The 23,893-nt window shown below is 36.8% G+C and overlaps 1 protein-coding gene across 8 annotated transcripts in view; it reads left to right on the forward strand.

Moving 5' to 3' along the window:
- ATXN2 (ataxin 2) overlaps nt 1-23,893 on the forward strand; it is a 114,690-nt gene that overhangs the window by 35,354 nt on the left and 55,443 nt on the right. For all 8 annotated transcript variants that reach the window (XM_041728851.1, XM_041728846.1, XM_041728850.1 and 5 more), the window contains exons 2-5: nt 863-896; nt 3,154-3,213; nt 3,709-3,780; nt 4,352-4,502. In XM_041728851.1, coding sequence (XP_041584785.1) covers nt 863-896; nt 3,154-3,213; nt 3,709-3,780; nt 4,352-4,502 — 317 coding nt within the window. The remainder of the gene's footprint in view (nt 1-862; nt 897-3,153; nt 3,214-3,708; nt 3,781-4,351; nt 4,503-23,893) is intronic.

Here is a 23,893-nt window from a genome sequence, read left to right on the forward strand (position 1 = left end):
TGGGAATTGGCATCATTCATACTATGAAACTTTTTAGACCTGAATTGTACTTCTCTTTGAATTTGTGGCTTGAGTATTTTGATTATTTTATTAAAATGAGATTCCAGTACTCAGAGTAATTGCTTATGAAGAACATACTATTTTACTTTATTGATGTTTTTATCGTTTCATAAGGGGCCTAATTTTTTCCAGTGGAATAAGCCTTAGGCTGTATTATGTTCTATAAATTCACATGAGTCCACCAACTGAAAATAACTTGACAGCTGACTTTGATGTACTTCATTGTTTCAGAGTTGTAGGGGATTGGCAGGGAAAGGTACTTGTGATATAGATCCTAACAAAGGTACTTATTAGAAGTGAAAGTGCTTTGAATGATGTAACTTATTTTCAAAATTTTTTTGCAGTTGTAAACTGCATTTTTAGAGACAAGGGAAAAATGTTGGGAGGTGACTTTGATGTCAGTCAATAATGTGTCATTTAAATCAGGAATAGAATTTATATTTTATTCCTAAGTAGCTTTCTGTAACAATGATAGGTTACTTTGGGAGTAAAGGTTATTATATTTAGTATTAGTTATTTTTTCTATAGGCTATTTTTATTTTTACTTCATTTATTTTGAACATGTTCACATTCTTTCCTCCTCCTTCCCTCCCATTACCCATACCTGTTCTGGGCCTCTGAGCCAGCCAAGTGCAGAGAGAACTATACTTAGGTAGCCTTTATACGTAATATTAGATGAGACTTCCCCAAAGCTTTGCCTATGCTTTCTTTATTTGAATGGAATTATAAGATACTTTAAATTTGAAAATATTTTTTAAGCTTGTTTAGTTTGTTGAACTTAATGAACATTTCATTTTTTTAGAGGTCGAAACAGCAAAGGACTGCCTCAATCCACGGTGAGTAATTTTAATGTTACTTGTTTGGAAAAATTGGTAACTAAAATGTGATTTCTGAACCATAGACCAAAGCTCTTTTTGGGCTTTATATCTCATATAACTTTCATACTTCAGTACTGTTTGGTATAAAATTATTAGTTATATGTGTTGTTTTTTGAGATGATACTTCATACAAAATGTAACATTTTCTGTAAATTATATTTTTCATGCAAACAAGAAGTCATTTGTTGTATAAATGGCTAAAGGCAAATCTAAATGAATAACTCTCGAAAAAGATAAGAGGGAGGGCAGCCTGGGTGGCTCAAGGGGTTTGGCGCTGCCTTCATCCCAAGGCGTGATCCTGGAGAACCGGGATCAAGTCCCGCGTCGGGCTCCCTGCATGGAGCCTGCTTCTCCCTTTGCCTGTGTCTCTGCCCCTCTCTCTCTCTCTCTCTCATGAATAAATAAATAAAATCTTTAAAAAAAGAAAAAGATAAGAGGAGCGTCAGGACTGGAGTTTGCAGGGTTCTTTGGGGTTTTGATTTAGAATTACTTTTTAAAATTTTTTTAAATTTTTTTGTATTTAAAAGTTTTTTTTTTAATTCAGTTAACATATAGTATGTTATTGGTTTCAGAGGTAGAGTTCAGTGATTCATCAATCTTATATAACACCCAGTGCTCATTACATCATATGCCCTCCTTAATGTCCATCAACCAGTCTCTTATAGTTTGCCTCCCTCTCTGATTTCATCTTGTTTTATTTTTTCCTCTCTTACCCTATGATCCTCTGTTTTATTTCTTAAATTCCACATATGAATGAGATCATATGATAATTACCTTTCTCTGATATTTCATTTAACATAATATTCTCTAATTCCATCCTTGTCATTACAAATGGCAGGATTTCATTTTTTGATGGCTGAGTGGTATTCCATTGTGTATATATACACCACATTTTTTTTTTAAGATTTTATTTATTTATTCATGAGAGACATATACAGAGAGAGAGGCAGAGACACAGGCAGAGGGAGAAGCAGGCTCCATGCAGGGAGCCCGACGCAGGACTCGATCCTGGGTCTCCAGGATCACACCCTGGACCGAAGGCAGGCGCTTAACTGCTGAGCCACCCAGGCTGCCCCACATTTTCTATATCCACTCATCTGTTGTTGGACATCTGGGCTCTTTCCATAGTTTGGCTGTTGTGGACATTGTTGCTATAAACATAGGGGTGCAGGTACCCCTTTGAATCACTACATTTGTATCTATGGGGTAAATACCCAGAAGTACAATTGCTGGGTCATAAGGTAGCTGTATTGTCAACGTTTTGAGGAACCTGCATACTGTTTTCCAGAGTGGCTGCACCAGCTTGCATTCCCACCAGCAGTTTAAGAGGTTCCCCTTTCTCTACATCCTTGCCAGCATGTCATTTCCTGACTTAATTTTAGTTATTCTGACTGGTGTGAAATGGTATCTCATTGTGGTTTTGATTTGTATTTCCCTGATAATGAGCTTTTAATTCTATTTGTCTTCCTTGGAAAGGGCCTTCTGGTTTTGAATTTTAGAACTTTATCAGTGAGATTAAACTGAGCATGAAGGGCAGTTTCTTGTGATGGAAGAAATAAATGAGAAACTGTCACTGATTTTTGAGACTTTGGCATTATTGGACAGATACTCTTATGTAAAATCAGAAGGACATATGTTTATATAGTATGTAATAAGCAGTGGTGTGACTGATGAGACCTAAGAGCACTATCATTGATTCATATATGCTAAGAGAAGATAGTCAAGGGTCTTTGACAAAGGTGCATACTCCTTCACCTCATTTGTTGATTTATGTATATTTAACCCTATTTAGTGTACAGGTCTTTGAGGTTTGATGCATACAGTTGTGTAACCACCACCATAGTCAAGATAATGGACAGTTCTCTCACCTTGAAAAATCCCTTATTCTGCTTTTTAGTGATTTCTTCTTCCTCTGCTCTCCAACCTTTGATCTGTCCTGTTTCTCTGGTTATGTCTTCCTCATATATGGAAATTCACTTTTGCTTTTTTGTATCACATAGAGTCGAAATATTGTTATATGATATGACTGATTTCACTGTTGAAAACTTAAACTTCCATTCTCTAAGGAAATAAAAGATTGTAGTAAACCAAGTCTTTCTTTAATGCATATAAGGTATTATGAACTTAACTAAACATTTTGTAACAAAATGTTAACTTTAATGTATATACAAGGATAAATGCTGATTGCTAATAATATTTTTTCTTAATATTCCAGATTTCTTTTGATGGAATCTATGCAAATATGAGGATGGTTCATATACTTACATCAGTCGTTGTAAGTTACCAGATTATTGGGGAGAAACTGACTTGGGAGCACATTACAGTCATTTCATGATGTTGAAATGTAGATGATTGATTCTTAAAGTAACATTTTTTTGGACACATTTAATCAGGATTATTTAGAAAAAGTGGAACTCCATCCAAACTATTGTGACTCACTATAAAAGCATTCTTGTTAACCATGCTATGTATAAGATAATAGTAGTACTTGATTGTCTTTTGTGCGTTATTTTGTCACCTGATAAAATCAGAGTCAGAAATATTTAACTTCAGTATTTAAATTCATACTGCAAACTCTGCGCAGGGCCTCCTGGAGAGTTTTGAGAATTCAGTGTATTGTTAATGTTTTAATATTTTTTATGCTGTCACTGAATACCTAATAATGCTGAATGAAGCCTGGTGAGCTATATAAAAAGTAAAACTGAAAAAAATTATCCCTTATAACTGGGTAGCGCACTGTTTCTTCGATAAATTAATTGTATGTTTTTAGGGATCCAAATGTGAAGTACAAGTGAAAAACGGAGGCATATATGAAGGAGTTTTTAAAACATACAGTCCTAAGGTAATCTTTACTCTTTTGCTTTTTGTTGAATGTAAAACCCCATGGATCATCAACTACTGTATGTTTGTATGGCTTCCTGACACTGTCTTAGATTCTGATTTAGCAATTTATAGTTGTGAGATGGGTATGTTTGTCATTCATGTTCAATACTTTACCTTTAAGGTACTTCTTAAAACCACTTTTATTTTGCTCTTCAGTTTCATATACTGCTTATTTTATAGACTAGTTTGTATAATCAAACTTGTTCTATGTACTTATTAAAATATCTTGACCTTTTCAAGGATTGTGGGCTAGAAGAGAGATTGAATGGGTCATTATTTTCCTCTTTATTACCATGAATATACTTAAAACAGACTATGGTACCAAGGACCAACTTTTAGAAGAGAGGATTTTTGAATGAAGGAATAGATAATTGGTCATATTTCTGAGAAAAAAGTATGATTATAAGATTCGCTTGAGATAGATTATTTTTGTCAAAGACATGTATATAAGAATAGTACCTTGATATGCTAAAGAAGCCCTGTCATATTTTATAAACGTTTTGAGTGTTTACTCATGCTTCTCATTTTAGTGTGATTTGGTACTTGATGCTGCACATGAGAAAAGTATGGAATCCAGTTCGGGGCCAAAACGTGAAGAAATAATGGAGAGTATTTTGTTCAAGTGTTCAGACTTTGTTGTGGTACAGTTTAAAGATATGGACTCCAGTTATGCAAGAAGAGGTGAATTTTGACTTCCTAAATATGCTTCATGGTTTATAAGATTTATTTATTTAAACAAAGACTGTACATTGATTAATTATACAGACCTTTTTGTCTTTTTTTAAGAAATGGGTTTCTTAAAGAATAACCTGATTAAGACAGATGGGAATTTTAATGCATTTTTGTTGGAAAATATCTAAAACTTCAGAGGAAGGGTCTTTGATACTTTTAGTAGGATAATGAGAGTCTGTGTTCTATTAAAAAGGCTTGTAAAGGATTTTGTACAGTTTCATGGTCAGGAATGCTACAGATTATACTCAACTAAAGTTTCTTGTTCCATTTGACTTGCAGTGCTTTAGTTTATAAATTTTTAGTTTTAAGATGCTTATTAAGTAATGTTTATCTAGTTTTATTATGCTTATAGTTCTGTAAATGTTTTATTTTTGTGACCTGGAAATAAAGCACAGGGTTAAGGGAGAAAGGCAGAGAGCTGTGGATGGCAAGACAATTGTCTAATGAACATGAAAAAGGTAAAGAAGTAGAACATACATATTTAAAAAAAAAAATTAGAGCATGGGACAGTGTTTTGAAAATCTAAAAGATGATATATTAAAATTTAGTCTGTTTCAAATGTCCATTGAGGAGGGAAATTAGGGAATTTTTATTACTCACTTGGAGAGGATACTCTGCAGTGCTGAGTGTTCAATAACACATTGAAAGACTCTTCTGGGCAATTTCAAACTTGGTTCTAAAATTCTTAAATAGATTTTTTTTTTTCCTGGTCAAGTTCATTTTTTTTTTAAGATTATTTATTTATTCATGAGAGACACATAGAGAGAGGCAGAGACAGAGAGAGAAGCAGGCTTCTCTCAGGGAGTCCAGTGTGGGACTCGATCCCCAGACCGAGATCACGCCCTGAGCCAAAGGCGGATGCTCAACCACTGAGCCACCCAGGCGTCCCTGTGGTCAAATTCTATAGTCAATTCTATTAAATTTTTAACTCACCACAGTTTTTGATTTTCATCATTCAATCTATAAACAGCTGTTTTTGTTGCTGGGTTAATTTTTCTACACTTTTATTTAGAAATAACTAGCCACCAGAAAGTAAAGCCTTTCTCTTGGACCCTTAACCAGGTTCTCACCTCTAGTTTGTGTATTTCAGAAGCTAGCAGAGATAGGGTACTTTTAACTGCTTTGCTGTGCTGAAGAAAGCACTGTGTTCTGTTCTTGTACCTTCTTGTACCTTCTCAGATGTCTGTGTCTCTGATTCACAACTCTTTGTCTAAGAATCCTTCAGTGGCCCATATAGGGAAACAAGTTTTTTATCTGTTGCTGCCTTTAGAATTGATCTTGTTTATGGCCAGGCCCACAATGTTATATTTATGTTTATACTGTTGAAATATTTTACTGTTTTAAATATAAAAATTGATTTTGTATAATCTGAAAGAGAAAACACAATTTTAGTTGAATTTAGTATATAGTACTCTGGAAAAAGCCACAACAACAAAATGTTCCTTACTCTTGGGTACCAGGCCATTTAGCTAACAGCCATTCACAATAGTCTTTGATTTTTGTTGTTAAGGTGAATTGGCATTTCCTAAATTTGGGAAGATAAATATTACTTGGAAATATTTATGCTATCCCATTCTTTGATCCTCTTTAAAGTAATGTCTTTAAATTTTTTATTTTACTTTGTTTATTATTTTATTATGTCTTTATTTCTCAGGTAATTTGTGTTCATTGTAGAAAGCTAAGAAAATACAGATCAGAGCGACAGCTTTGACAGTGTTCAGTATACTCATAACAGGGATGGATATATTTTACTATATACATGAAAATATAGTTTTCTTGATGAGGACATCCCATAGTGGAGTAATTTATTTTATTTAAAGAATGTAGTGGTTTAGTGAAGTAAACAATTCTGTCCAGTATCCTGAAAATAACATTAAGTCATATGTTTAGGATTTCAGGTCTCTTAAGCCAGATTTTTAATACTATCCTGGCATAAGTTGCCCTCTATAAGTATATTTTGGAGATGCTATAGGCATAGAGAATACTTTTTTAGAGCAATTAATTGGCGTGGTTCATTAATTACAAAAATTACGACACAATTCAGTAATTTGGTAAAGTGAGGACATAAACCCAGTGCCCACTAACCCCCAAATCATGTTCTTAAACACTGTACTATTTAACATAAATTATGTGGTCTAATTTGTTGTTTAGCTGTGTCAGAATAAATCTGCATTTACCTTAAAGGATTTCCCCACAAATAAAGCCAAAAGTAAACAAAATTCCTGTACAATATAAATATGCAGATTATTATATTGTCCAAGATTCTTTTCTTTTTGAAATCTTTGGCTTTATTTTTGTGGAAACTTTTAAAAGTTAGATTAGTATGGCTTTTAACTTCTTAACGCTGACTTTCTTGATTTTAATAAGTTTTTCTTTTCAATTTTAATAGGTTTTTAAAGTTGTCATATTCATACACATATGAAAGTGAATAAGAAGCCTAGAAAGAATTGATCTCTTTTTATGATATGGTGAATAAGTTTCATTTGATCTCTTGAATGCTGTATATGTTACCAGATTGATATGTGGGCAAAATAAAAATTAATTCTACATTCTCTAAGCTGTGGGTTCCTTTTGCATACACATGATTAGACCATCAGGTTATAACTGGGAAATGAGTGTGTTTTATCCTTTATCTGAATTTCATTGCAGACGGGGTTGTGACGCTCTTGTTTTCCCCTCTTCATTTTGCCGTCTGGTTTTTAGGGCATTCAGCTGCTTTTGTCTCTGCTTCTTTTCTACCTTGGAGTTGGTGTATTATCTCTACTCACTTTTTGTTTGATTTCCTGTTTCTTTCCAGTGTTTCTTTGTCATCTGTTTTTCTCCTTCACTCACGTCCTGCTCTTTCCATTGCTCCTTTATTATTATTTTGCTCTTTCATACCTCAACTCAACTACATTTTAGTTCTGTGGCTACTTTCTTATTTCATTCTCCTAACTTCTGCTTCTTTCTACTACTTTATTTCCTTTGCAGTGTTTTCAGTCCAGAGAACAGGGGTCAGCAAACTTAAGGCCTGTGAGTCAGATCCACTCATTGGTAAATCATGTTTTATTGTAATACAATATGCCTGTTTATTTATGTATTGTCTTTGGCTACTTTCATGCTATAGCAATAGAGTTGAGTAGTTGTAATAGAGACTATATGGCTTGCAAAGCCACAGTATTTTCTGATCCTTTACAGAAAAGCATTACCAGCTTTTGTCCTAGATCTTTCTTCCTACTGCGTTTAGGGTGTTAGGGCTGATCAAAAACACAGACTGTACTGTTTTTGGTGAAATAACATAGAACATACTTTGTCTTTAACTCATGCTTTGACTCTAATATTGTGTAATTTCATCTGTTCCTTGTGACCATTGAAATTGGATTTAGTTTGAAGAGTCACTTTTCTTTCCAGCTCTTTTGTCAAAATAACTGAAAAATCACATATGAGAAAACTAGTTATTGGGAATGATCTCCATCATCAACTATCTGCCCCCCCCCCACCCTTTATCTTTCCCTTGCCATCTCTTTCCTTGATTTTAGTAGATGAGGTGTTTAACTTCCTGTTGAATCCCAACTTTTCCATCATGCCCTTGACTCCTCTGTTCTACGATTCCTGGGCTCTTGCTCTTTTATGTCACCTGTTTGCAGACTCAAGCTCTTCCTCTCCAGTTATTCTTCCCTCAAGTCCTTCTCCTTTTTATCCTGAACTCTTCTACTTACTAGCCCATCTTCCTTTTCTTTTTCTTTTTTTTTTTTTTTTAAGATTTTTATTTATTTATTCATGAGAGACTCAGGCAGAGACACAGGCAGAGTGAAAAGCAGGCTCCATGCAGGAAGCCCAATGTGGGACTCGATCCTGGGACCAGGATCATGCCCTGAGCCAAAGGCAGACACTCAACTGCTGAGCCAGCTAGGTGTCCCTGTCTTCCTTTCTTATCTAAACTTCTTAACTCTTATTTTCTACTGACTCCTCATTGCAACATATCTACCTTTTATGTTCACTAATGGGAAACATCTGTGGGTACCAGTAACTTCTCATTGCTAGGTCCTTTGTAGTCTTTTTCAGACTTTACACTGGCTTTTTTTTTTTTTTTAAGATTTTATTTTATTTATTCATGAAAGACACAGAGGGGAGAGAGAGGCAGAGACACAGGCAGAGGGAGAAGCAGGCTCCATGCAGGGAGCCCGATGTGGGACTCAGTCCTGGGACCCCAGGATCACGCCCTGGGCCAAAGGCAGGCACTAAACCTCTGAGCCACCCACAGATTCCCTACACTGGCTTTTGACACTGAAGTGCACCTCTGTTTTTCATGTGTTTTATTCATCATTCTTTCTCTGCCCATTCTTGGGCTTCATTTTTGTTAAAGTGCTTTAAAGATTTTATTTATTTATTCATAGAGACAGAGAGAGAGAGAGGCAGAGACACAGGCAGAGGGAGAAGCAGGCATAATACAGAGAGCCTGACCGTGGGACTTGATCCAGGGTCTCCAGGATCACACCCTGGGCTGCAGGCGGCGCTAAACCGCTGCCCCACCGGGGCTGCCCTGTTAAAGTGCTCTTAAATGTGTTTGTGTTCCCCATGTTTCTTTGCCCACTGATCTTACTGCTTATCAGTCATTTTATACTCTGTTAATTTAAGCCACCACATGTAAGCCCACTCCCAGCATCTTTTGTTTTACCTTTATACCATGTTGTATTAGAATTAGATGTTTCTGTCTCCCCTATTATACTTTGAGTTCCACAAGTGTGGAACTGTATTATTATTATTTTTTAATCCTTAGAGCCTAGTATAGTGTTTTCCCACATAGGACAGGCACAATGTGGATGTCTTTTGAAGAAATGAAATTAGGACCTTCACATATTTTTTAAAAACTATTATTTTATGCAAAGAGTGAGAAAACTAGAATACAGCCAGCCAACAAATACTGAGCTCTGGAATGTGTTCATTGCTGTGCTTGTTGCTATAGACAGTACAGAGAAATTCAAGACTTAATCTATTTTGGCTCCCTTTTGAGAACTTAGTGAAACTATATCCTCACCCTAGAAAAAACATGCACACAGATTTTTACGTTTAATTTTGTAATGTTCACAGTTCCCTAGGGAGTTCATGTACTCTGTGTTAAGAAGGTCTGCTCCAGGCATTTTCACATTTGGAAATACCAAGGCACGTGAAGGAATTCAAGAAAAATGGAATGTTAAAATTGGTGACATTGAATTCCAAATAAAGTTTAGAAACATGAAGAATTATTGTAGTAGTTGTAGGAATTTGGGGGTGATTGTGTGATTAGAGGGTAGAGAGAAAGTCATACAGATTATTTTATTCAGGTGTGATACTATTCTGTCCTTATGTGACTGTCTTGTAGGTCTGATAGGGCACAGTCCTATGAATAACAGAGGTCTCTTCTTTTTTTAAAAAGATTTATTTAATTAATTAGAGAGAGAGAAAATGAGCATGAGTGGGAGGAGGGGCAGAGGGAGAGGGAGAAACACTCTCCCTGCTGATGAGGGAGCCTGATGCGAAGCCAATCCCAGGACCCTGAGATCACAACCTGATACAAGGGCAGATACTTAACCGACTGAGCCTCCTAGGTATGCCGAAAATGATATCTTCTGAAGGGCATGATGTTAGGAAGGCCATGTCAGTCATAGCTAAGGAAGAGACAGTATTAGCAGTCTATGACCTGGAAAACCTTGAATTTTGAGGAGTCTAAATATGTTCTAAATTCATTTATGAGTGGTCTTGTAGTAGGGTGAGCAGACCATAAGCCTTACAACTGAAGAGGCACATTCTTGAAGCTAGTAGTACAGGCAGTAAGCTCTATAGATGGGCAAGCAGTGCTATTGTTGGACAGGTAAGCAGTTGTAAAACTGGACAAGTGCTCTCTCTTTGACAGGAAAGAGGATAGGCACTGGTGGTGGGTAGGCAGGTGGGATGATGGATAAGCAGGTGGTCTCAGCTAGGGGATATCCAGGGAGCTGTAGAGGAAAGCCCTGTTAGGAGATTGGCTTGGGCCTGTGGGCTTTGGGCTAATTTTCTAGTGAGACAGCTGAGTAACTCAGTGTCCTAATACTCTTCTGTTAAAACTGAACCATTAGAAAGTTGACTGCCTCAGCTTTGCTGTGGGCTAGTAAGAGAAAGGGTGTGTGTCCATGCTGAGGCCAAGTAGTTAAATGGAAACTAACATTTACTGAGGCCAGTGGGGAGGTGGTTCAGAGATTATTGAGATTTAAAAAAATAAACAGGTATAGTAGAACAAGTGACAAAACATTAAACAGAATAGTTTGAGGTATGCCATAGAGGGGGAAGTATTGCATGTTTATTAAAATATGATCTCTGATTTGTTGAAATTGTGTTACTTTATATGTTTTTAGAGCATATAAAATCATCTGTATTCATTATGCCAAGATCAAAACAATTCTTCACTTATTAAAAATAAGCAAGATAAAATATTTAGTACTAATAGGAGTAAAGTGGTCTGATTTAAGATATATGAAAACTTTTGATAACTGCTGAACAGCATTAACCAGAGATGCTAAAAAAGGAAAACATCTTCACAAAGGAACAAGACTTAGAGAAGAGCATAGAAATATAGTATATCTGAATAGGTTGGAGACTTTTTATGAAAACATTACTGAAGGAAATAAGTTGATTCAACTAAATGGAGAAACATATCATTTTTTTTTTAAAAGATTTTATTTATTTATTCATGAAAGACACAGAGAGAGGCAAAGACACAGGCAGAGGGCACCCTGCATGGAGCCTGATGCGGGACTCAATCCCCAGACTCCAGGATCACACCCTGGGCCGAAGGCAGGTGCTAAACTGCTGAGCCACCCAGTATGACATCCCCCCATATCATACTTTAAATGGAAATATATTACACTTTAAAATTGTCCTTTTTTCTAAAAATAATCACTAAAGCTAATATCTCTATTTTTGTAGGAAGTGACAAAATGATTCCAGAGTTTGTATAGTAATACTTAATAGAAGAATTTTGGAAGTTTTTCTACAAGAGACATGAAGGACTTGCCCTACAAAATATTAAAGTATATTAGAATTAAACCATAGTTGCCGTAGTGGCAAAGAATAGAGAGTCCAAGACAGATGTACTTCGTATGGGTATTTTGTTAATATATGATCAAGAAAACACTTTAAATCTGTAATTAAGGTGGATTATTTATTTATTAAATGGTGTTGGTACATTTGGGGGGAATTAGATGCCTTTCTAATACCCATCACCAAAATAAATCCTTAATGGCTAAAAAGAGATGTGTTTAAAAAAAAACATAAAACAAAAAACTGGGAATACCTGGGTGGCTCAGTGGTTGAGCATCTGCCTTTGGTTCGGGGCCTGATCCCGGAGTCTCAGGATCAAGTCCCACATCGGGTTTCCTGCATGGAGCCTGCTTCTCCTGTGTCTCTGTCTCTCTCTCCCCCTCCCTCTGTGTCTCTCATGAATAAATAAATAAAATCTTAAAAAAAAAAAACTTACATAGAAATTCTAGAGCAGATCTATGAATTTATATCATTTTGATTTGGGGAAGGAGTTTATAAGCATAACCACCAAAGCAAAAATTCATAATGTATAAGACTGAAATACTTGAGTATAAAAAATTAAAGACTTAGATGTGTCCCAAAGTTCCCAAAATTTTATAAGACATGCTACAAACTGGGAAAAATCAAATAAAAAAATTATGCAAATGGACAGTGAACAGTGAGGTAGTCCACCTCACTAGTAATCAAAGAAATGCAGTTTCAAAGCAATGGAGTATGATTTTTGATTTGTCAGCTTGCTGAATGATGAAAGTGAGCAAGATTAATACTAGCTCATGATGGGGAATCAGAAAACAGCTTGCACTCCGCTAGTCAGTATGGTTTATGCAAAAACAAGTAGCATTTTTGAGTTCTTCTAGTAGGTAATTCAGATGAGTCCAGGAAGACAGTTTACTTGTAGTATTGTGCAATGGTAGTATACCTAATTACTGTCTGGATTTATTTTTTTTCTTTTGCTCTGCACAGTGTCAGTGAAGTCTTATGAATAGCACATACACTAAAAGCAGTAGTAATAAAGCAGGGCAGTGAAGGAATGTGGATAAATTATATGCATTTTAATTCCAATTTGACTGGAAATAGAATTTTTTTTTCTTTTTTTAATCCGGATCAGTGATTACGGTAGAGAGTTTAAGGGAGCATGTGCACTTGAACAGTTCTTCTAATTTACATAAGAAAAGAAGTCTGTGGGGGGATCCCTGGGTGGCTCAGTGGTTTAGTGTGCCTGCGCCTGCATTCGGCCCAGGACGTGATCCTGGAGTACTGGGATTGAGTCCCATGTCGGGCTCCCTGCATGGAGCCTGCTTCTCCCACTGTGTCTCTGCCTCTCTCTCTCTCTCTCTCTCTCTCTCTCTGTGACTATCATAAATAAATAAATAAAAATTTAAAAAAAATTGTTCTAGCAGTGATTAGACCCATTTCATTCTTTCTGATAGCATGGACTAAAGACTCCCCCTACTCCCTCAAAATGGGTTCTGTAGCAGGAGCCTCAATGGAAAAGCTGAAAACAGAATGTCACCTCCTGAGACCCCACCCACAAAGTATCTTTCTGTTGACATCTTTGTTAGAATTTCTTTTGCTCTCTTTTGGAGATAATATGGGAAATAGAAATTTAACATTCTCTGGAATTTCTCACCTTATTTTTTTTTTTAAGTAAAGCAGGCCTCACAAAGTGGGTCTACGTTTTTCTCTTGTTGTGTTACATTAATTTGGCTTTGCTGTAGGATTTGGTGTACATTTGATTCTGTGGTGTCGTAGCTATTGATCTTCATTTTAGATCCTTTTACAGAAATCTGGTTTGTGGGTTTAAGTTTTTTTTTTTTTTTTTTTTTAAGACTTTATTTGAGAGACTATTTGAGAGAGGGAGAGTCAGGGAGGAACAGAGGGAGAGGGACAAGCGCACTCTGCACTGAGTGTGGAGCCGAATGTGGGACTTAATCTCACGACCCTGAGATCATGAACTGAGCTGAAACTGAGTCAGATGCTCGACTGAGCCACCCAGGTGCTCTTGTTGGTTTAAGTTTTTACCTCTGATACTTGATTTTTAAATCTTATATGGCAGCATTTTATTTTATTTAATTTTTAAAGATTTTATTTATTCATGAGAGACAGAGAGAGAGAGGCAGAGACACAGGCAGAGGGAGAAGCAAGGTCCATGCAGGAAGCCCCATGTTGGACTTGATCCCCAGACTTTGGGATCACACCCTGAGCCGAAGGCAAATGCACAACCACTGAGCCACCCAGGCATCCCTATAGCAGTATTTTAAATGGTAAAATTTCTTTCTTAAAAAGTAAAATTTCTAAAATTCCAGCTCAACTTTTAATTTTGCTAATTTAGATTTTAAGAAAAATAGCTTCTCAAATGTTTTATTACTAGTTCCAGTGTTTTCATGTTATATAGTGGGTTAGTAAAAATAAGATGAAATAGTTTATTTTAAAAATATTTTGCCTGAAGTTTAAACTAGAGAATCCAGTATGTACATTTTTGAATTTATTAGTAAGGAAAATAAGAACTGCTTTTTAATATTAAGTTGGATTATTTTTCTCTGAGAGATTTTAGTAATACTTTATTATAGTATTGTAAACATATTCATTTTATATAAGAAGAATATACAGTTTCTTCATCATTAATGCATTTTGCCACAAATTGGCACTGTCTAAATAGAACTACTGACTCCAAGCACTTCTAGTCGAATATTACAGCATCAAGAGCATATATAGGACCATTGATTGTGGAAGCTCTATACCCCATCTGTTGATTCTTTCCATACTCTGGTCAAAAGGGTACCTAGACCAGATGTCAGAAAAGAACAAAAGATAAGCAACTTAGGTGGTTTGGTTTGATTCTGACTAGAAAACCATAGAGTCTGTTTTTTTTAACATTTAATTTATTTTTAACACAGCAGCTGATATTTGGACTGAAACTGAAGACTTCTGATATGATACACTGTCCTTTTCCTTAGAGCAGCATTTTGCTCAGGAAAGAATTTATTTAGTGTTTCAAAAAGCCCATTATTTCTGCTTTCCCTCCACTGTATTTGCACTTTTATTTGTTTAAGATTATTTATTCATGAGAGACAGAGAGAGAGAGAGAGAGAGAGGGAGGCAGAGACACAGGCAGAGGGAGAAGCAGGCTCCATGCAGGGAGCCCGACTTGGGACTCGATCCCGGGTCTCCAGGATCACGCTCTGGGCTGAAGGCAGCGCTAAACCGCTGAGCCACCAGGGCTGCCCTGTATTTGCACTTTTGAAGCTGACATCCTTTAGATCCTTCCCTGCTGCAGCTGTCCTGATAGGCTCCATCTCAATTTTCTTGCTAAAGTTCCGTCATTTCTTCCTTGAGTGGTAGATTTACTTTGAGTTCTGGGACTCAGGAGTTTTTTTGGAAATCACAGTTAAAAAGTAAGTGCTGCTGTAAGCTGTTTTATTTTATTGTCCGAGAACAGAGAATAATGATTTTTTTTTTCATAGTTGCATATAGCTATGAGGAAGAAAAGACTTCCCCCTGTCTTTTTTCTTCTTAAAGGAAGCATTTTAAAATTGTGTATGCTTCATAAAAAGTGTGTTGTTGTGCTTTTAAGTGGATGACATCCCTTTTGAGTCTTTCAGAGGTAGCTCTTAGCATTATAGTCTTTATTTCCAAATGACTAAATGTTGTCAGATTCCAAAGGATACTTGCATCCACAGTAAAATCTGATTTATATAATTTTTCTCTTAAAGGAATTTAGGAATTTTAGGCTTTATAGCCTTGATAGTTTTTCTGACTTTATCATTTGGTTGTCATTTCAACCTTAAGTTGACTTACAGCCTTAAGTTATCAGTATGATTCAGTTTCTGAGATCAATAAAGCACTGTCTCTAAGAAAGTCTGTATTTTATTACTAGCTTTAAGCAAGGCAATGTGCAAAGACATTATTTAAGTAGCTTTATTTCAGGTTAATATAAACCAGATGATTTGGGTTATATGGTCAGTGGTTTGATATATTATTATCAGTCAAATATGCACTTATAGATTTGAATGCAAAGCAATATGCCTGACAGAAGAAGCAGTCGCCAGTATTGTGACCATTGCTACTTAAAAGTTGTCCAAAGGAGTGCAAATTTAACTAGACAAAAAACAATTTGTTTCCAACTTTCAACTTTCTTCCTCTTGATAGTTGTATTTCAACTTTCTTCCTCTTGATAGTTGTATTATTTTGAACCATCAGGATAATAGGGATCAAGCCCCAAATCCTGAAAACTAGAATGCTGCTGCTTATATATGCCAGTCTCTTGAATCGCTAAGTTCAAGACAAGACAGTATGGGATCCTGGCTAGTCTGAGGGTTTCCCAGAAAATGTATCTTCTGCCCTCGTAGGTCACATAGTTTTGCAAAGAAATAAAGATTTTGTCTATTGTAATACTGACATTTTTCTTAATTGCGGACTCATAAGCCTGCAATGTAGAAATAAAAGATTGCAAGCCCTGAAATACCTCTAGCTTTTGAGTTGCCTTTCAGTAAGGTAATTTGAGGTGTTGGGGAGCAAGGGAACCGCTGTCACCTAGTCCTCATCTTTTGTACTATTGAGAGCAAAATTGAATCAATTCATTGATTCATTTTCTTTCTTTCTTTCTTTCTTTCTTTCTTTCTTTCTTTCTTTCTTTCTTTCTTTCTTCCTTCCTTCCTTCCTTCCTTCCTTCCTTCCTTCCTTCCTTCCTTCCTCTTTCTCTTTCTCTTTCTCTTTCTTTCTCTTTTTTTCTTTTTCTCTTTCTTTCTCTCTTTTTTCTTTCTTTCTTTGTCTTTCTCTTCTTTCTTTTCTTTCTTTCCACAGAAGAGAGCGAGGCAGAGACACAGGTAGAGGGAGAAGCAGACTTCCTTCAAGGAGCCTGATGTGGGACTCAATCCCAGACCCTAGGATCATGCCCTGAGCCAAAGGCAGACACTCAACCACTGAGCCACCAGGCGTCCCACAAAATTGTTTTTTTCTTAAAAAGTTTTATTGGTACATAAATCACATGCACTATATAGTTCATTCATTTACACTTCAGTTCATACAGTGTACATTTCAGTTTTTAGTATATTCATAGAACCTGTCACTCCCTACTTACTTCAGCCTCCTCAGTCCTGGATAACTACTTATCTTCTTTCTGTCTCTCTAGGTTTGCCTCTTGTGGATATTGCATATTAATAGAATCACATAATATGTGGCCTTTTGTGACAGGCTTGTTTCACTTAGTATGTAATGTGTTCAAGGTTCATCCATCCATCTATCTGGGATCCCTGGGTGGCGCAGCGGTTTGGCGCCTGCCTTTGGCCCAGGGCGCGATCTTGGAAACCCGGGATCGAATCCCACGTCAGGCTCCCGGTGCATGGAGCCTGCTTCTCCCTCTGCCTGTGTCTCTGCCTCTCTCTCTCTCTCTCTGTGTGACTATCATAAATAATAAATAAAAATTAAAAAAAAATAAAATAAAAAAAAATAAAAGCATCCATCCATCTATCAATGCTGCTTTCCTTTTCATTGCTAAGTAATATTCCATTGTATGGGCATACTACATTTTTTATTGACATAATTAACATACAATGTTATTGCAAGTGTACATCATTGATTAAGCAATTGTATGCATTATTCAGTGCTTATCATAATAGCTATAGTTGCAGTCACCATCTGTCCCTATATATTATTACAATATTGAGTATATTTCGTATGGTGTGCTTCTCTGCGATTTATTTTATGACTTGAAGTTTGTGTCTCTTAGTCTCCTTTACTATTATGTGAGTCCCCCTTCCCCTCTGGCAGCCAGCAGTTGGTTCTGTTTAGCATTGTTTTTTGTTATTTTGTTTATTTGTTTTGTTTGGTTTATATTCCACATATAAGTGAAATCATATGGTTTTTTTGTTTTTGTTTTTGTTTTTGTTTTTACTTCTCTTAGCATAATGCCCTTTACATCCATCCATTCTGGATATACTACATTTTATTTATCCATTATCAGTTGATGGGCATTTCAGTTGTTTCTACTTTTTAGTTAAGAATAGTGCTGCTAGGATCATTCATATGCTGATTTTTTTTTTTTGAGTAGGCCTCATGCCCAGCATGGAGCCCAATCCAGGCCTTGAACTTGGACCCTGAGATCAAGAGTTGGATGCTTAATCAACTGAGCTGCCCAGGCACCTCCATGTGCTGATTTTTGTGTAGATATTATATTTTCATTTCTGTTGGCATGTACCTAGAATTGCTGGGTCATATATAACAACTCAAAGTTTAACCATTGAGGGAACTGCTGGGATGGTTTCTCAGAGTGGCTATATCATTTTACCATCCAATCAGCATTGTGTGAGGGCTCCAATTTTCCATATCCTCATCAGCAGTCATTGTTGGTCTTTTTGATTATAGCTGTCCTAACTAGTAGGTGGTTATGAAGTAGCATCTTATGTGGTTTTAATTTGCATTTCTGTAGTTATTAATGATGTGAATTTTTTCATGTGTTTGTTGGAGATTCGTACATCTTCCTTGGGAGAAATGTCCTTTGCCTTGTTTTTAAGTTAGGATGTATTTTATTATTGAGTTGTAAGAATTCTTTAAATATTCTGGATATCAGTGGGGATCCCTGGGTGGGTCAGCAGTTTAGTGCCTGCCTTTGGCCCGGGGCGTGATCCTGGAGTCCCAGGATGGAGTCCCACGAGTCCCACATCATGGGGCTCCCCTTGTGAAGCCTGCTTCTCTCTCTGCCTGTGTCTCCGCCTCTCTTTGTGTCTCATGAATAAATAAATAAAATCTTAAAAAAAAAAATATTCTGGATACCAGTCATCCTCTTATCAGATAAAATTTACAAATGTTTTTTTCCCCACCATGTGGGTTATCTTTTCACTTTATTTCTGATGTCCTTTAAAGCACAAAAGTTTTCAGTTTGAATGAAGTCCATCTGTTTCCTTTTTTTGTTTGTTTTTCCTTTTTGTGTCATATCTTAAAAAGTTGCTTACTCTGAATTATGAGGATATGTTCCTCTGGTTTCTTTTAAGACTTTTATAGTTTTAGCTCTCATGTTTAGGCTGTGATCCATTTTGAGTTGAATTTTGTATAAAGTGTGTGGTAGAGCTCCATCTTCACGGTTTTACATATGGATATACAGAGCAAGTACAATATGTTGAAAAGAATGTTCTTTTCCCACTGAAATGTCCTGACATCTCTGTTGAAGTCCAATTGACCATAAATGTATAGATTTATTTCTGTACTCTCAATTATAATTTTCAGATTAGAGCAGTTTTATAGTCTTTATACCTAATATTAACCTTCTTTTGACTCTTATTAGTACGATAGGCACTAAACTTTGAGCTTGTCTGCTTTGTAAAATTCCTTCTCTGTAATAACCAAAAAACTTTGTAATTAATATTTGGGAGGGGGTCAGATTTTCATTGTGTTTCAAAGTAACAGTATTTTATGAAACAACTTGTGGAGCTGAAAGCAAAAACTTTCCTTTGAAGCAAATGATAAATTAGAATGGCCATTCATTCTACTCTCAGAACAGATGTATAAAATACCTATTATAGATTGAATCTGAGAGGCTATGTAAGCTGAGCTGGATTTTTTCTTCTAGTTATACACTTTCAAACAAGAGTCACATCTTTACATCCATCCTTTTTCTTTAGCTGCTTATAGAAAAAGAACACAGACACAAGGATTATTTCGGCTTATGTTTGGGAAGAAAGCTGTTGTTTTCTCCCTTTTACCTTGCTTTGTAAACTTTTCCTTGATAATGTCACATCTGTATTCTTCCTCTCTCTTTCTATTCCCATGGATGGTTTGTATCCAAACATTACTGTAATCTCCTAGTTAACTTCTAGACTGCAAGGTCCCCTCACTTGCAGTCAGTCTTGGACATTAGCACAAAGAAACTTCTTTTTAGAGAGAGAGGTGAGAGGGAGGAGAGGGAGAGAGAGAATCTCACGCAGGCTACATGCCCAGAGTGGAGCCCAACTTGGAGCTTGATCTTACCATCCCGAGATCATGACCTAAGCCAAAATCAAAAGTTTGATGCTTTGCTGACTGAGTCACCCAGGCACCCTAGCACAAAGAAATTCTTAAGTATTGCTTCTATATCATCTCATTTCCTCTTCAAAAATCTACAGTAGCCTTTGTTGCTTACCAAATAAAGCTGAGATGCCATACCTTGGCGTTCAGGGTCCTACCTATGTGATCTTCTCTTTTTCAGTCTAAAATTTCATTATTCCCCAATATTAATGCACGTCTTTACCAAAGGTAGCGTTTTCTGTATGTTAGACCTTCCTGTTTCTGCCTTTGAGCTTGATTATCTTACTGCTGGATTTATTCTCTACCTTAAGTAACTCCCTTCCTTCCTTGAATTTGAAATACTTTTTAAAACCAAGTTCAAACCTCTTTTCCTCTTAAGAGCCTTCCTTGACCTTCCCTGCTCACAGTGGTCTGTTTTTATTGCCTCCACCAATGGCTACTAAAATTTACCACATTTTATTTTTAGCACAGAATAGTTTGTTTCCCTCTGCCCCCAGTGAACTCTCATGCTGAATTCTAGTTACAACAAGGTGGTGGTGAGGGAGGAAATATGGGAGGGATGTCCTTTAACTTTTATTTAGCTTTCCTTTTGTCTGCTGAGGCACCTGTAAGAAGTCAAAGGGTTACATGGAACATCGTCAGAGAGCAGTTGTCTACCTCGTGTCCTGAATACTCAACATTACAAAGCAGTTTGTGACATATTTTTTCTCCTAATGCATTATAATTTTCTGTAGTTTAGAAACATGTTTATAGAACTAGGGATGTGTACTCCTCATGGTGTTTAGCATAATGTCTCACAGATAGTGGGTATCAATACATATTTGTTTTTCAATTAATATTTTAAAAATTTTATGTTTTTACACTAAATTCAAATCAGAGGAAATATAATTTGTTTTTTTCTTACATAGATATATTGCCATAGATGATTAGGCACTATAATTACCACTCATTTTCAGGAAACTCAAGAAAGCTAGTTTAGACCTAGCCGAATCTAAAAATGGCTTTCCTACAACATGACCTATCCAGAATATATTTTTCTTATAGATTTCTTCTAGTAGGAATTTTAATATCCTTTTAAAATATTAAAAAAAATCCCAAGTGTTAACTTTAAAAATAAGGCCAAGGGACACCCGAGTGGTTCAGTGGTTGAGCGTCTGCCTTTGGCTCAGGGCATGATCCCGGGGTCTGGGGATCGAGTCCCGCATTGGGCTCCCTGTGAGGAGCTTGCTTCTCCCTCTGCCTGTGTCTCTGCCTCTCTTTCTTTCTGTGTCTCTCATGAATAAATAAATGAAATTGTTAAACATAAAAATAAGGCTGAAATGATGTTTATGCAAGTGAGAAAAGCACAGGTAAAGGAGTTAAGTATAAAAGCATACCTACATACAGGCTATTTGAAATTTTTTTTTAATTTTTATTTATTTATGATAGTCACACAGAGAGAGAGAGAGGCAGAGACATAGGCAGAGGGAGAAGCAGACTCCATGCACTGGGAGCCCGACGTGGGATTCAATCCTGGGTCTCCAGGATCACGCCCTGGGCCAAAGGCAGGCGCTAAACTGCTGTGCCACCCAGGGATCCCCTATTTGAAATTTTCAAAAAATAATTTGCCTTAGGTATTGTGTGTGCTAGAAATGCATACATATTTGGATTTATTTCTATGTATACAAGATAATCGTTTGTGAAGAGTAGTTTCAAATCAATTTTACTTGAGTTCAGTTTGAAACCATAAGATTAAAAGATGCCGTACCTTAGAGACTAATTTATTTTATTTTTGAGCTAACCAGGGTAAAAACAATCCCTTCTGTTTATGGGTCACAAAACTCATTTTCCTTGTTGAGTGCCCAGGAGGCAGAGATAGGATTAATTGGTTCTTCTCTGAAAAAATGACATCCTTTTCTATTAAGGTAGCAATTTTTTAAAGATTTATGATTTATTTATTTATTTACTTATTTTAAAAATTTATTTACTTTATTTATTTATTTATTTACTTACTTACTTACTTACTTATTTATTTTGGGAGAGCACAAGGGGGAGAGGAAGAGAGAAAATCCCAAGCAGACTCTGTGCTGAGTGTGGAGCCCAACCTGGGGCTTGATGTGGGGCTTGATCCCGTGACCCTGAAATCATGACCCAAGTCTAAACCAAAGAGTTGGTCACCCAACCTACTGTGCTACTCAAGTCCCCCAGGAAATTTTTTTATTTTTTATTATTATTTTTTTGGAAATTATTTTTTTAATTACTTAAAATTTTGTGTAAAATTTAGGAATGCAGGTGGTTGGCCTTTTGTTAATTTTGTTGCATTCGTGTGTCCTGTCCTGTAGAATGTTGCTAGGTGTCACATGACTACTGCTTACCAGTGTGTTCTCCTTTATGATAACCTCTCCTGTCTACTGGGAAGTCACAGTTTTGCCACTATTGGCTTTTAGTTTGTTTCCACAAAAGACTCTTCTTCCTTTCTTTATTTTGCTTTCTCTTTCTCTCTCTCTCTCTCTTTCTTTCTGAGAGAATACGATCATGGGGAGGGGCAGAAGGAATGGGAGAGAGAATCTCCAGCAGCCTGTGCTGAGTGCAGAGCCCAATATGGGGCTGGATCCCATGACCCTGAGCCAAAACCAAGAGATAGAGGCTTAACCAACTGAACCACTCAGGCACCCCCTTCATAGAAGATTTTTATAGATAGGTGCTTGGTTGAGAATTTCAGCTGCTGGGACAAGAAGATATTACAAGCAGGGCTGACTCTGTCTCTTGTTTTGGAGGGTATAGGTACTGCAGAGATACATCCTGATTTCCTATCCTGCCCTACCATGTTTGAAGTCAGGAGGAGCTACGTTTGTTTTTAATAATTTATACTGGGTCTTCCTAATTCATTCTCTCCCCAAAATTTTCCACGCAAAGGAAAAATTTTGGGACTGACTTTTATGGATGTGACCTCAAAGACTTGAATTCTGTAATTATAATAATGTTATCTCCATGGTATATTAAATAAACTACTTCCAGCATTTTATTTTATTTATTTGAGATAAAGACAGCGGGTAGCGACAGAGAGCACAAGAAGGGAAGAGAGGGAGAAGCAGATTCCCCGTTGAGCAGGAAGTCTGGTGCAGAGCTCTATTCCAGGACCCTGGGATCATGACCTGATCTGAAAGCAGACTACTTAACCGACTGAGCCACCTAGGTGCCCGCGGCATTTGAAATATTAAATAGTTTTGCTTCATATGCCCAGAATTAAAATTAGAAAATAGTTGTGGTCATTCAAAATGGACAGTATCTGCTGCTGCGTTTTTAGTAGGCAAGTGCTGTTGTGTGGTGTATTTTATAATGTAACTTCTTGGTATTTAGAACAGAGGGCTTTTAACCCTTGGAAGGCATTCAAGTTCCCCGTAGTTTTGTGGCTGGGATCCAGATACCTTCAAATGTTTTTTGCAGTGGTGGATTTTAGAACAGTTAATTCTTAGGTTGGCCATTTGAAACAACACTATTCCTTTGGACACTTGAGTCCCTAAACTCTGTTACTTCAATACCTTTCATTTCCATATTATTTTAGCAGCCTGCTTTGGTGATTTTGTCATTTATAACTGCTGCTCTTTCATAATGCCTTCCAACTGAAGGCACCTAGCCAACTGAATCTTCACTCTTCTTCTCCCTTTCCTTCTCTTTCTTTTTTTTTAAGATTTTATTTATTCATGACAGACACAGGGAGAGAGAGGCAGAGACATAGGCAGAGGGAGAAGCAGGCTCCCTATGGGGAACCTGTTTGCGACTCAATCCCAGGACCCAGGGATCATGACCTGAGCCGAAGGAAGAGGCAGAGGCTCAACCACTGAGCCACCCAGGCATCCCTCCTCCTATCTCTTAAACGACTCTCTGACCTTTCTCTGGCCTTCTATTTTTTAACATGAAAAAATGGGGTCATTTTGTTTGATCTTCCTCTGACCTTCCATTTTTAAACTCCTTTCTGTCTGCTACTGTAACCAGCCTACTGCATGTGACTAGGGAAGATCTCATCATGGTGCTGGTTAGTTAGAAATATAAGGTAGCTTTTGCTGGAGCTGCAGGAGAGTTCAGCAGACCTTCTTTACCTGTTTCTCCAGCCTTTATGACCACTCTTTCTGGTTCCTTGCTCTGTCATCTCATTTCCTTCATCTACTACAGAATGCTCTCGTTCTTGTTATTTGAAGATTTAGCATTTTCAGGGACTACTTCTGTTGATGGATGATTGCTTGTTGCTTTTTGTGTGTGTGTTTTTAATTTGAATTCCAGTATGGTTAACATGTGTTAGATTCAGGTGTACAATATAGGGATCCACC

Source organism: Vulpes lagopus, chromosome 14 (genome assembly GCF_018345385.1).
Source record: "Vulpes lagopus strain Blue_001 chromosome 14, ASM1834538v1, whole genome shotgun sequence".
NCBI classification, from domain to species: Eukaryota; Metazoa; Chordata; class Mammalia; order Carnivora; family Canidae; genus Vulpes; species Vulpes lagopus.